This window comes from Pelobates fuscus, chromosome 5 (genome assembly GCF_036172605.1).
Source record: "Pelobates fuscus isolate aPelFus1 chromosome 5, aPelFus1.pri, whole genome shotgun sequence".
Taxonomy (NCBI): domain Eukaryota; kingdom Metazoa; phylum Chordata; class Amphibia; order Anura; family Pelobatidae; genus Pelobates; species Pelobates fuscus.
In genome coordinates, this window is record NC_086321.1 from 167,751,167 (window position 1) to 167,764,556 (window position 13,390).

Here is a 13,390-nt window from a genome sequence, read left to right on the forward strand (position 1 = left end):
TTTGGTGTTTCAGCCTCCGGTCATCACACAAGATAGCAATAAGCAAAAATAGGAAAAAATTGAGTTCTGCGAAAGCAGTATCAGAGTGCACACCTAGTGGCTACCACATCTAATGACATTAGCACTGATAAAGGGCTATTGCCCGAAACATTTGCATTTTGCATTGTGTCCTTACAATAAAATGTGGTAGCACCTGGTGTGCACTCTGATACTGGTTGCACAGGACTCAATTTTTTCCTATTTTTGCTTAGTAGATACTGGTGGAACTACAGTGTGGAGTTTTTGCAGCATTGCTCTATTTTGTAATTGTTTCTAAGAGTTTGTGTAGGCATTTGATTTGCCTCTACCACATGCACAAGATAGCAACAAGGAATTTAGCAAGCATATTTCTGGCTTTCTATTTGATACATCTATGGTCAGATTTAGCTGGCTTTGGTTAGTGCTCATATTAGCTTTAGTAAATATCTAATTAGTGTCTATTTATTACCTTCTTGCTTTTATAAGGCTACTACCGGTTCTACTATCTTTCTGCCTTCAGTATACACTTTACTTAAAGGGACACTCCAGACCTCTAAAGCCCTTTAGCTTGCTGAAAAGCTTTTTGTGTGAAGAGTGTGTCCTTGTTATTTCATTTTGCAAAATGTGTGATTTCAATACAAATTGACACTTTTAAAATTGAACCTGGTTACATCCCCTGGCTTTCAAGCAGACAACCGATCCTGTTACTTCCTGGTTTCGTTAGCTCAGTGGAGCTAGACTCAGGAGGCAACAATAGCTCAGAGCACCTGCCTTGCAAACACTTCTAATTGAGCTGTATTTGGAAATCTGTGATTTGACAGCCACAGAAAGTCTCAAAGGGGTTAGAAAGGGGGGATTACAAAGGCAGAACTGCACAATTAAATGCATGCACGTTTTCATTTGGCTTACATCTACTAAACAGTGATTTTTATTTATTTTGTATATGGATAGTGCAGTGTCCCTTTAATTACTTTTTTTCTAACTATGTAGCTTAGTGGTTTACTGGGCTATCTTATTCCTAACAGCCTTTGACTTTCAATCCAGATAGGGAAATGTAATCCTACAAGTTTATATTTGGCTTACTTAGGAATAGATTTAGCAGGCAGCATTTAGTGTTTATATTAGTATTTGTGTACAGATAACTAGAATCTATTCATTACCTTTCATCTTGTACAATACTAGTACTGCTCCCATTATTTATCATCCTCCCTCTAATTTACATAATATTCAGTCATTATTTCCTAACTGTTTAGTTTACTGTTTTACTTGTATCTTATTCCTACCACTATCCTTTCCGTGTACATTGAATAATCTGTTATTCTGCAGATGCACAAAGCCTAACCCTGTCACATTGGAGCAGCTACTCTGTAGCCTTAAATATTGGTATTAACTTCTGGTATTAACAGTTACAGGCTCCATGTTTTTTTTTTTTTTTTTTCGTTTTGCATAACTGTTGAGAAGAAATGACAATGTCCATTTAAACAATTCAAAGCGATAGATGCTCATGAGAATAAATATCATAAACATTCCATAGAATAATTTAACTCTCACCTTTGCAGAGTAATTCGAGACAGATACTCCTGGTTTCAAGACTACTAGATGTGGTCCGGCATTGGTGTGAATAAGCTGAGACTGGTAGCGATGACGTAGCGTGTTAATGATGCTGGATTCGTTCAGACTGACAAGTGTTGTTAAGTCTTCGGAAAAATCAAACTTTGAGGGATTTGTCTGGGAAGACAGCAGGCTTTTAGACTTGCAAATGTAACATAACAACATTTTTTTTTTGCTACAGACTAACTACATTTTATGTAACAAAATCAGTTCCACTTATTGATTTATGGCATACAGTGTTGTAATGCAACACACTGCCCCAGAACGATAATAATTAATTGAGTTTCATAACTGTTCTGCATTGTTTAGAGAACGTATTACGAATGTGAATTCTAAATAACCTAACCAGAGCTGAATTCAACAATAAAGATTCTCACTCTATGAATATTTTCCTCATCAACTTCTAGAATCTTGTTTTCATCTTCGATACGAATCCTCACTCTGCCCTCGGCCAACTCTGGAGTTCCAACATCTGGTTTTAGTTCTGTTGCTGGAAGAAAGGAAATCAAGTTGGAACATATGATATATTTTAATACATAAGAAGAAAAATACTTTATCAGTCAATTAATAAAAAATATTATTGGGTCATTTACCACATCTCAATGCAGGTTACTCAACTATTATCTATTTACATATAGTTATAACCCCGTAAGGACACAACTTCAGAAATAAAAAGGAATTGTGACGGAAGATTTCCGTCATGTGTCCTTAAGGGGACAATCTGTTTTACAACAGGTACAGAAATCAGGGAACAAATGATTTTAGATTCATGACCAATAAGGCCGATAACCATACCATTACTTACTAATTGCTATAGAGATTACAGGTGAGACTATTGATTGCCAGACCTAAAGGGACAATCCATTGCCCTAATAATAATGGTTTCTACAAATTACTGTTTAGTAGATAGATGCCCAATAAAAGAATGCATGCATTTAATTATGCATTTTCCATTGAGGTATATTTAAATACATATCAAAAGCTTGAGATCTGCAGCCTTTGTACGACTTCCCCTTGTAACTCCACCCAGACTTGCTGTGGCTGTCAAATCACAGACTTCCCAATGCAGCTTAGTGAGGAGTCTGAGCAAGACAGGTTCTCTGGGCAGTTGGCTGCCTCTTGGGTTTAGCTCCAATGAGCTAACCAAACCAAGAAGTAACAGGACCTGTTGTCTGACAGCCATTGGGGTGTAACAAGGTTCATTTATAAGAGTGCCAATTTCTATTGAAGTCTGTACTTTTTGTAAAATGAAAAAAACAAAGAGGACACGTTCTTCACATATAAAGCACTTCAACAAGTTGAAATGCGTTAGGGGTCTGGAGTGTCTCTTCAATCACCAGGAATGCAAGGAATGTTCTATCTTAATCTGGATATAGCTCCACTATCAATACAACAACAAATATGCACATTGTTATCGCTCCCACTGTCTATTAAAAGTGCCAATCTTTTTTTCTTTTTTTTTCTGCCCCTATATGAAACATAGTGGGCATGTCTGATTGGCACCTATCAAAAGTTCCAAAGACTACAATATTAGGAGTTTCACAAAAGGTGGAATAAAAAGCAATCTCAAGAAATACTTTCAACTAATAAACAAAAGTAACACTTTGTAAAGTAAAATATGAACAGCTTTCAAAGAATGTTTTTGACTGCATCCTATTTAGATTATGCACCACATATAACAAGTAAAATGAAATGAAAGGCAAACAACATTCTGCTTATCACACATACCCAGCGTGAAGCCATCTTTATGAACATACCACACTTGTTCTGTTTCATACCACACATCTTCAGATACCTGGGGAGAGAGGCTTAATGAGATTTAACCAGCAGATGTTAAGTAGTCAAGATAAGAACAGAAAAAGGCTGTAAAATAAACTATTTCCATCTACATTCATGCATTATTCAAGAACTGAACCGGAACATGTTATTTTCGGGTTACGAATTATTTACCACCATTATATTTTTTTAGTTTAATGTTTATTGTTTGCTGTTTTTTTTTTTTTGTTTGTTTTTTTTCAGAAGTTGATATAATGTTAAAATAAGTAGGAAATTGGAAAGTAAATTAAATAAAAAGTAATAAACATTTTTTTTCTACAAGCTTCCTTTATTTAAATCTAAATAATGTATTAGGAGCTTTAATATAAATAGTTTGTTCTTTGCCTAAAAGCACTGGGACAATATTTATAAAACACGATAGCTTTTAGAAGATTACACAAGTCTAAAGGCTTTCTTTTCTAGCGTACTCTCTGGTGACCACTTATGGAAGGGTACATTGCTCCTTTGTACATCATTGCCAAGAATCCCTGGCTGTCATTGGAAACACTACATTCTCTGAAATGGTTGCTGAGCTGTGCTTTAAGACTGGAGAAATACAAATCTGTTTTAAATGTTCATTATATTCACCATATGATTGTAGAAATGGAAGCATAAAATTAAGATTTGCTATTTCTGTCTTATACATCCTAGTATGTACTCTGTCAGACTGCATTAGAACCAGATTGACCAATAATATAGTTCTACAATGCAGTTATAACATACAGTTGTGCTCAAAGGTTTGCATACCCTGGCAGAAATTGTGAAATTTTGGCATTGATTTTGAAAATATGACTGATCATGCAAAAGAAATACCTTTTATTGAAATATAGTGATCATATGAAGCCATTTGTTATCACATAATTGGCTTCTTTTTAAATCATATGGATAAGAGAAATCTTATCAAAGGTTTACATTTAGTGTCTGTGTATAAATAGTCAATGAGTTTGTTAGCTCTCACGTGGATGCACTGAGCAGGCTAGATACTGAGCCATGGGGAGCAGAAAAGAACTGTCAAAAGACTTGCGTAACAATGTAATGGGACTTCATAAAGATGGGAAAGGATATAAAAAGATATCCAAAGCCTTGAAATGCCAGTCAGTACTGTTCAATCACTTATTAAGAAGTGGAAAATTCGGTTATCTCCTGATACCAAGCCAAGGTCAGGTAGACCAAGAAAGATTTCAGCTACAACTGCCAGAAGAATGGTTCAGGATACAAAGAAAAACCCACAGGTAACCTCAGGAGAAATACAGGCTGCTCTGGAAAATCATGGTGTGGTTGTTTCAAGGAGCACAATACGACAATACTTGAACAAAAATTTGCTGCATGGTCGAGCTGCCAGAAAGAAGCCTTTAATGCGCCAATGACAAAAAAAGCCCAGTTACAATACGCATGACAACACCTTGACAAGCCTCACAGCATCTGGCACACTATAATTTGGAGTGACGAAACCAAAATAGAGCTTTATGGACACAACCATAAATGCTATGTTTGGAGAGGGGTCAACAAGGCCTATAGTAAAAGGTATACGATCACCACTGTGAAGCATGGTGGGGACTCACTGATGTTTTGGGGGGGGGGGGGGGTGAGCTCTAAAGGCACGGGGAATCTTGTGAAAATGGATGGCAAGATGAATGCAGCATGTTATCAGAAAATACTGGCAGACAATTTGCATTCTTCTGCATGAAGGCTGCGCATTGGACGCTCTTGGACTTTCCAGCATAACAATGACCCTAAGCACAAGCTCAAGTTGACCCTCCAGTGGTTACAGCAGAAAAAATGTGAAGGTTCTGGAGTGGCCATTACAGTCTCCTGATTTGAATATCATCAAGCCACTCTTGAAAGATTTCAAACATGCGGTTCATGCAAGACGACTAAAGACTTTGCATGACCTGGAAGCATTTTGTCAAGATGAATGAGTAGCTATACCACCTGCAAGAATTAGGGGCTTCATAGACAACTATTAAAAAGACTGCACGCTGTCATTGATGCTAAAGGGAGCAATACACAGTATTAAGAACTAAAGGTATGCAGAATTTTGAACAGGGGTCATTTAATTTTTTTCTTTGTTGCCATGTTTTGTTTTATGATTGTGCCATTCTGTTATGATAAACAGTTGAAAACGAATCCCATAAGAAATAAAAGAAATGTGTTTTGCCTGCTCACTCATGTTTTCTTTAAAAATGGTACATATATTACTAATTCTCCAAGGGTATGCAAACGTCTGAGCACAACTGTATATAGTATTTGTTGGCGTGAGTGATAAATGTTTCTACTTAACCCAAATTTAGTAAAATGTTTGAAATACATCTCATGTACTGGTTTAAGAAAAAAATATTTTATAATGGAAATTACCTTCAAGTCAAATAAAGCAATTGCTAATGAGAAAGAAAGACAGCCTTTCATTAACCTGCACTATATTTAAACTTAGACACAGCAAAAAGACTGGTATTTAGTAATGTGCACAATACATTAAAGACATCACCTGCAACCTACAAAGGAAAAATAGGTGTGCTCACTTGAAACAAATGTCAGCTAATTACCCACTTCTTCAAGCATAAAGCATAATACAAACTGCAATAATACATAGTGGAAATGTAGCACTCGGTGCCAGCTTGAAATTAGCTTGAAATTGCTCTCTCTTAGCAATTAATGTTATACAACCTAAAATCCTAACTTGAGGCTTAAAATAAACTTTTCAAACTGCATAACTTTTTAAAAGTAAATTATAGCTAGAACTCAAGTTTGTTTAAAATCAATTGTGTAGTCTACTTTGATGCATTAAAAATTGGAATTCTATACCAATGCCAGGCTGGCATTCTATTCTGCAATGCATTACAGAATTGATTTCACACTTGAAGGGGCACTCTAAACATTGTAACCACTTAATATTTTTGAGTTTTGTGGTTATAGTGTCTTAGCTCCGTTTAATGAGAAACAAAAACTCCCAACATTCCATTTTCTTTGGAAGCATTAGACTGGGCAGCGATTGGGGGTTGGTGATTGTCTGAGAGTCAGCTGACTGCTGTCTGGCTATCACAGCTGCCTATTGCTGGTATGAATCTTTATGGCCAAGGAAGTGCGCAATCTCTGCCTTAGGCAAACCTCAAGTGGGGAACAGACACTGGGCAACCAGCAACCCTCATTCAGTGTTAAATTCCTTGAAAATGGTTTACTCATGAATGGAAGGATAATACCACAGGACTCCTGCTATGTAGGTCTGTGATGAAGCTGTCTCATGCACACAAACATGTGTCTGATCATACTTTATCGCTGTTTGTTGCACATATGTAGGGTGGTGTGGTAATCTAGGTGGATTTGTTATCTCTGGTAATGTAAGCCCTTGAAGAGGTAATGGTATTCTTTAGTGTTAGTGAAAGTCTCTGATTAAGTGAACAAGGGATAGAGAAGCCCTTTTCAGGGGGCCGCAGCCTGGCTCCCTTTAGACTCTCGAGTGGGACCTAGAAGAGATTGTTACCAGGCAATATGTTTGTAGGGAATATGCAAAGGGTATACAAAAGTCTCTCGAGTTTTTTTCATACGTGCAGGTTTTTGTGCCACCATGTTGATAAAACTTTCAAACTGAGTCTCCTTGAGTAAGACTGTTGCCCTAAGCAATATGTATTTTCCCACTGAGTTGTGTAAATGTTAGTTTGTCTCTTTTTGTCTCCTTTGAGACTTTTTCATATAGTTTGCTTCCGATAACACGGCTGTCTTTTTATCAATCCTACTGACACTTTTCAGTGGGTAGTCACTGTGTGTTTGTGATATATATGTTTAATATATGTTACTCTTTTAATTATTTGTAGGCAATTTTTTGGTTCCCATATGTGGGAAATAGTATTAATGTTTTTTGGCTTTGCCTTGAACAGTTGTTTATCCACTAGGTGACATCATCCTTTTAATGAGGAGTCATTAGCCTGAGCAGCAATGGGAGTTGGTGATTGTCTGAGAGTGTCAGCTGACTGCTCTCTGCCTACCGTAGCTGCCCATAGCCAACTATGAACTAAGGAAGATTGGCATTTTAGCCTTGATCATACTACTAGTGGGTGCCAGTCTATGGCAGCCAGCAATTCTGTTCAGTGTTATCTCCTCCAAAATGGTTAATTACTGAATGGAGGAATTATGCCAGGGTACTGCATTACTATAACCAATTCAATAAGATGAAATTAGTGTAGTGACTATAAAGAGCCACTTAAAGGAATTCTCAAAGGAGTGCCCACAGTGGAGACAGGAAGCTACAGCAAGCTAACCCCAGGTACAAGAGTCAACCCTCCTATCTTCTAAGGAGGCATTTTGTACCTTCTAAATACCATATAATTTCTTGTAGAAATTAACTTGTCCTACATAGTGAATAATACATATGAGAATCAAATAGGAATTTGTATATCGTTCTCCTGGTTTGTGATAGCTGCATTATTATAATTAATATTATTAACATTTATTATCTCTAACATATTGCACACTGCTTTATAATTATAGAAAAAGGATAAGAGGGGAAGAAGTTTAAGAAGGTTCTGCTCAAACATGCTCTCAATCAACTCAATGAGGGTTTAAGGGAGACATATATATATATATATATATATATATATATATATATATATTGTCAGGTGTCTTGCTCTGGGACACTTATTAGTGAGGTGCAGGTCCATTCAATTAAGTGGGTGAAACCTCTAATAAAATCCAAAAACGCATCTCTAACCACAGATCTGACATTTGTACAAAAACTAAGAAGCTAATTGTATCCAATTTCCTTGCTTATAACAATAATGTGTCACAATAAAAGTGGCCAATTATTGACCACATACCTATCAAGATTTGGGGGGGTAGGGCAGGGGTGACAGACAAAGTTCTCAAGAAAAGGGAAGCTTTTTGCATTCACATGCTTGATTGTTTGAAACACAAAAGGTTACATTTCAATGTTGATCTCACATTGTTTTTATGATATGAATTGGGTTATATGATTACTCATTGTATGTCTTTTTTGCTTGATGTAACTATTTGGTTAAATTTCCTTTAAGTATGTACCACTGCCCTGGAAGGTTTGTTCTATCAATTCAGCTATTATATGTACATTTAAATTGTTTGTGGTAGGGTGTGAGCGTACACATGACAAAGACCGTGTGATTTGGTCAAAACGTTGCCAGCTCCACTTGGGTGGAATTAACTCATGCACTGAGACCTTAGGAGTTGCGGGTCCATTATTCTTAATTTTTTGTACTGGTGAGGTGGTCTGATTCTAACAAGTTATTAAGACCTTTAAATTAAATTCAGCAAGATGTATCTATGCTCCTTGCTTCCTTTATGCCATCTGTAAGGCTCCAATTTAAAGGAAAAATAAACCACATGGATGACATGGTCATCTCTAGGAGGGTAAACGAGGGTTTTATCAATTTATCCTTACTGTATGAGAAAGTACTGGCAGGTAAATGCTTTCCAGTACATAGATAAATATGATAAATATAACCCTATAGAATTACTTAGCCCCCTTCAATAGTTTCTGAAAAAGGAAGTCAAAGCTTCTATTGTTTCACTAATACAATATAACTTTCTCAGGAGTAACCAGAATGAGTATTGCCCAGTGACTACCCATATGAAGAGAAAGTATAAAGTCTGGTCGTTAATATTCTTCTCCCAATTTGTGATACATTGAAAACATCACATCAGAAAATGGTTAGTTTAATAGGTATGCCATGCTTTTTCAGCAAATCGCCACTGTTTGTCCATAATTCCAATACTCTTTGTATGCAAGAAGCTGTAAATGCATCCATACATAGTGGCCATATTATGGTTTGGATAACAGTGTACAGGTGTTTGGAACTCAGCAAAGCACTGAGTTAACAATTCTAAATGTGTTACCTATACATTGTTTGCAGTTTGAATTGGACAATTGAACTGAACAATTCCTTCAAATCAGGAAACCATTAAAACCGGACTTTCTCCTGTTGGCATGACAACGCCTTTGAAATGTGTAATTTTACACTGCACATGTTTTCTTGGATAGGTTTTAATATAAAACAAACACCAACTTATTCTTCATGGTAAATCATTTTATAAATAAATAAAAAATAAGTATTATCTGAAAATGTACCTTTTCTGTATCTGTACTTTCCTTCGTCTCTATTATTTGGACCCCAGTTTCATTATCTTGATCGACTTTCTGTTCATTTTCTCTCCCTTGACTCTTTTCATTTACCAAATTGGTATTTTCCAGCATAGCACCTTCTGCTTTATCCTCTACGTTACCCTCTAGTGCATTGGTATTTGTAATATCCATGGGAATAGTCTCTTCCGCAGCCTGCAAATGTCCAGTTTCTTCTGCTGGATCCGGAGATTTAGAACTTGATGTGTCTTGCGTTTTGTTTATTTTATTCTCTGTTTCTGTACTAGGTCTAGGCTCAGGTTTTTGTCTTTTTGGATGATTCCTAGGTATCTTCAAGGTCAATTGTTTTCTGTTTGGTCTTTCTGGTAATATGCCTGGGTGTTTGTCACTATTGAATCCATTCATAAAAACATTTGTTTTATTTGACATTTCCTCTTCTACGACCAGGATATTTTCATCTTTAAACGCAAACTGTTGGACAAGTGTATCGCTTAGTTTCCCAGGAGACTTAAACAAAATAAGATAAATGGAATTAGTAATATAGAACTGCAAATGGATACTTATTCAACATTTGTTTCCCTGGAGATGTCTGTGGGACTGAACTTAAATTCCCAGGTATGGAAATTAAATTTTTAATTGCATGTGTGTAAATATCTAAATTCCTTCATCAACATAAATTGTAAATAATATAGAAATCATCGAGAGGAGGGTCAACAAAATGCCAATTAATCATTAGAAATATGTAAAGGTTAATAAGAAAAACTAGTCATGTTAAGTATGCTGGTAATTGATATAGATCCAATATGATCTTTGTTATAGTCAGAGGAACACAAATTGTTACAAGTGCACTTGGAGGAGCGAGAATTCAGACACCAGACGCGTGTTGGTTATCAAAATAAGCCTCTGTCGTTTATTTATCAGTATGTGTTTTTATACATTAAAAAGTAAGTGCTTACGTGCAAATACTCATAGAACAGTAGTAGGAAGGGAGTTGAAGGGTAATGGGGGTACAGATAAGACATAGGGATGAACGTCATGTACATATAACAGATAAGTTCCGGGAAAGAGAAGGAACAGACTGATTCAGGAGAGACAGCTCAGGTGGGGGCTATCTGCTCCCGAAACTAGATATATATAGTCTTAAGTTTTGTTTTAAGCATTAAGCATTTCCTGAATCCAAGTTAGCTAATTTTAATATAGGCTATCTAATAAGACATCTATAAGCTTGAACCTTGGAATCAAAGTAAATTCTTTCACATAATAGTATGTTCTAAGCACAGGTGGCAATATATGATGAGCAATTAAACATGTCAGTGAAGCATATAGATGCATTTATATGCCGTGTTGATTCACATGATACTTTTTAGAGCACATTTAACACTAGTCCATCTTTTAGCATAATTACCTTTTTCAGCTATGGAAATGCAGAATATTAGAGAAGGAAGAACCTATATTTGTAGAGTAATATAACGCTCTTACTTATATATTATCCTGTATAAATTAACAGATTTATGTCTAGACATCTGAAACATTGTTGACAAATACAGGGGAGTTATTTGATCCAGGCAAAATCTGCCAGTTTATCTAGAAAGACTGATGCAGCTGTTGTGTCATGACAAAGTGTTCACTTCCTTCGCTAGCTGCACTCCTCATCTAGCTGCACTTCTTACCAAGCTGCACTCCTTACCTAGCTACACTCCTTAGCGAGCTAGCTTATCTACCTGTACTCCTCATTGAGCTACACTCCTCACCTAGTACCACTCTTCATCTAGTAGCACTCCTCACCCAGCTACACTCCTCATCTAGTACCACTCTTCACCTAGTAGCATCCCTCACCTACCTGCACTCCTCATTGAGCTACACTCCTCACCTAGTACCACTCTTCATCTAGTAGCACTCCTCACCCAGCTACACTCCTCATCTAGTACCACTCTTCACCTAGTAGCATCCCTCACCTAGCTGCACTCCTCATTGAGCTACACTCCTCATTGAGCTAAACTCCTCACCTAGTACCACTCTTCACCTAGTAGCATCCCTCGCCTAGCTGCACTACTCATTGAGCTAAACTCCTCACCTAGTACCACTCTTCATCTAGTAGCACTCCTCACCCAGCTACACTCCTCATCTAGTACCACTCTTCACCTAGTAGCATCCCTCACCTAGTAGCATCCCTCGCCTAGCTGCACTCCTCATTGAGCTAAACTCCTCACCTAGTACCACTCTTCACCTAGTAGCATCCCTCACCTAGCTGCACTCCTCATTGAGCTAAACTCCTCACCTAGTACCACTCTTCATCTAGTAGCACTCCTCACCCAGCTACACTCCTCATCTAGTACCACTCTTCACCTAGTAGCATCCCTCACCTAGTAGCATCCCTCGCCTAGCTGCACTCCTCATTGAGCTAAACTCCTCACCTAGTACCACTCTTCACCTAGTAGCATCCCTCACCTAGCTGCACTCCTCATTGAGCTAAACTCCTCACCTAGTACCACTCTTCACCTAGTAGCATCCCTCACCTAGCTGCACTCCTCATTGAGCTAAACTCCTCACCTAGTACCACTCTTCATCTAGTAGCATCTCTCACCTAGCTGCACTCCTCCCCCAAGTAGATATGTCAATGACCTTTGTTAGAGTGAATAACTGAGGGACTGTCACTTCCAGAGATATCAAATTTCCTATTTAATGTGAGGAGTTTGTGATTTTAAAATACACTCTCATGAGAACTGTATTTCAACTTACTATAACAATAAAAGATTTATTATCATTTAAAGCAAAAGCTTTCATTTACAAATGCAGTTTTAATCTATAACTGGGGCAATAACACATGGTGAGCTCTACAAATTAGTATCCTCACTCACATTCTGGACACTATCCATATGGCTATTTTGGCAGAAAGAACATATTTTCCACATGAGAAAATCTAAGTTTTGATTTGAGCCCGTAAGGACCAATGGCATGCTAGGCATGTCATAATATGAAAGGATATGCCAAAATGTTGTTCCTTAAGGAGTTAAAGCCACTAAATGTCACACAGGCACACTCTGCTGTAAAGCTCAATGAACAGGTTGTTTAAGGACACGGAGTGCTCACAATATGACAGCTGTAAAGTCTGGCATAGAAACAGGTGATGTAAAATGCAACAGTAAGATATATTTTCTTTTACCATATTGCATGTAATATGCCTGTTTTACTTTTTCCACTATAAATAAATATAGAACTTTTTTAAGGTATACTGTTATACATGGGGGAAATTTGAATGATGCATCCATGTGCACTGTAAGTGCCACTGAAACAGGCACAGCAAGAGAGCCAAATAGGAGCCATAGTAATACTGAGTCCTCTATAGGTGCGACATGTGCCAGGGTTTTAAAGCATTTGGCAAGTAAGTTGGAGTTTTGATAAAACAGGACTGTTTGTGTTTTTCTATGGTTGTTAGTTTACAGGTTTAGTCTTTGCAAGATTAAAGGATGTCATTCAAGTCTATTCATCAGTTTAGGATATAGCTCACTACGATCCTTTTATTAAACCTCTTTGGTGGGTTTCCTGTCTTTCTGGACCAAACGACCATTTGTTCTTTTTATCTGCGTGTATTTTCAGCCTGAGCTACTGCACCAACAAGTGGGAATCAGCTCCAGGTACTACAGCACAGCAAGATAGGTATTTTTTTTTTCCACATATGTATCTGTGGCACAACTTCAATTTATAGGATTTAGAATTATTCTAGGTTCTCTGAATATAACCTAAATGTTATTTGGTAAAAAAAAAAAAAAAAAAAAAAAAAAAGGACAAATGCTGGAATTGACCAGAGAATTTTAAGTTGTAGACCAAAATAGCATTGTTGGA

The 13,390-nt window shown here is 37.1% G+C and overlaps 1 protein-coding gene across 3 annotated transcripts in view; it reads right to left on the reverse strand.

Annotated features, from left to right (window-relative positions):
• The window catches only part of MYO18B (myosin XVIIIB), a 560,248-nt gene that overhangs the window by 504,419 nt on the left and 42,439 nt on the right, over positions 1–13,390 (reverse strand). For 2 of the 3 annotated variants that reach the window (XM_063454641.1, XM_063454640.1), the window contains exons 5-8: positions 9,536–10,054; positions 3,358–3,424; positions 2,007–2,119; positions 1,570–1,746 (exon numbers count right to left, since the gene is read on the reverse strand). In XM_063454641.1, coding sequence (XP_063310711.1) covers positions 1,570–1,746; positions 2,007–2,119; positions 3,358–3,424; positions 9,536–10,054 — 876 coding nt within the window. The remainder of the gene's footprint in view (positions 1–1,569; positions 1,747–2,006; positions 2,120–3,357; positions 3,425–9,535; positions 10,055–13,390) is intronic. The other variant, XM_063454642.1, reaches the window with a different exon arrangement.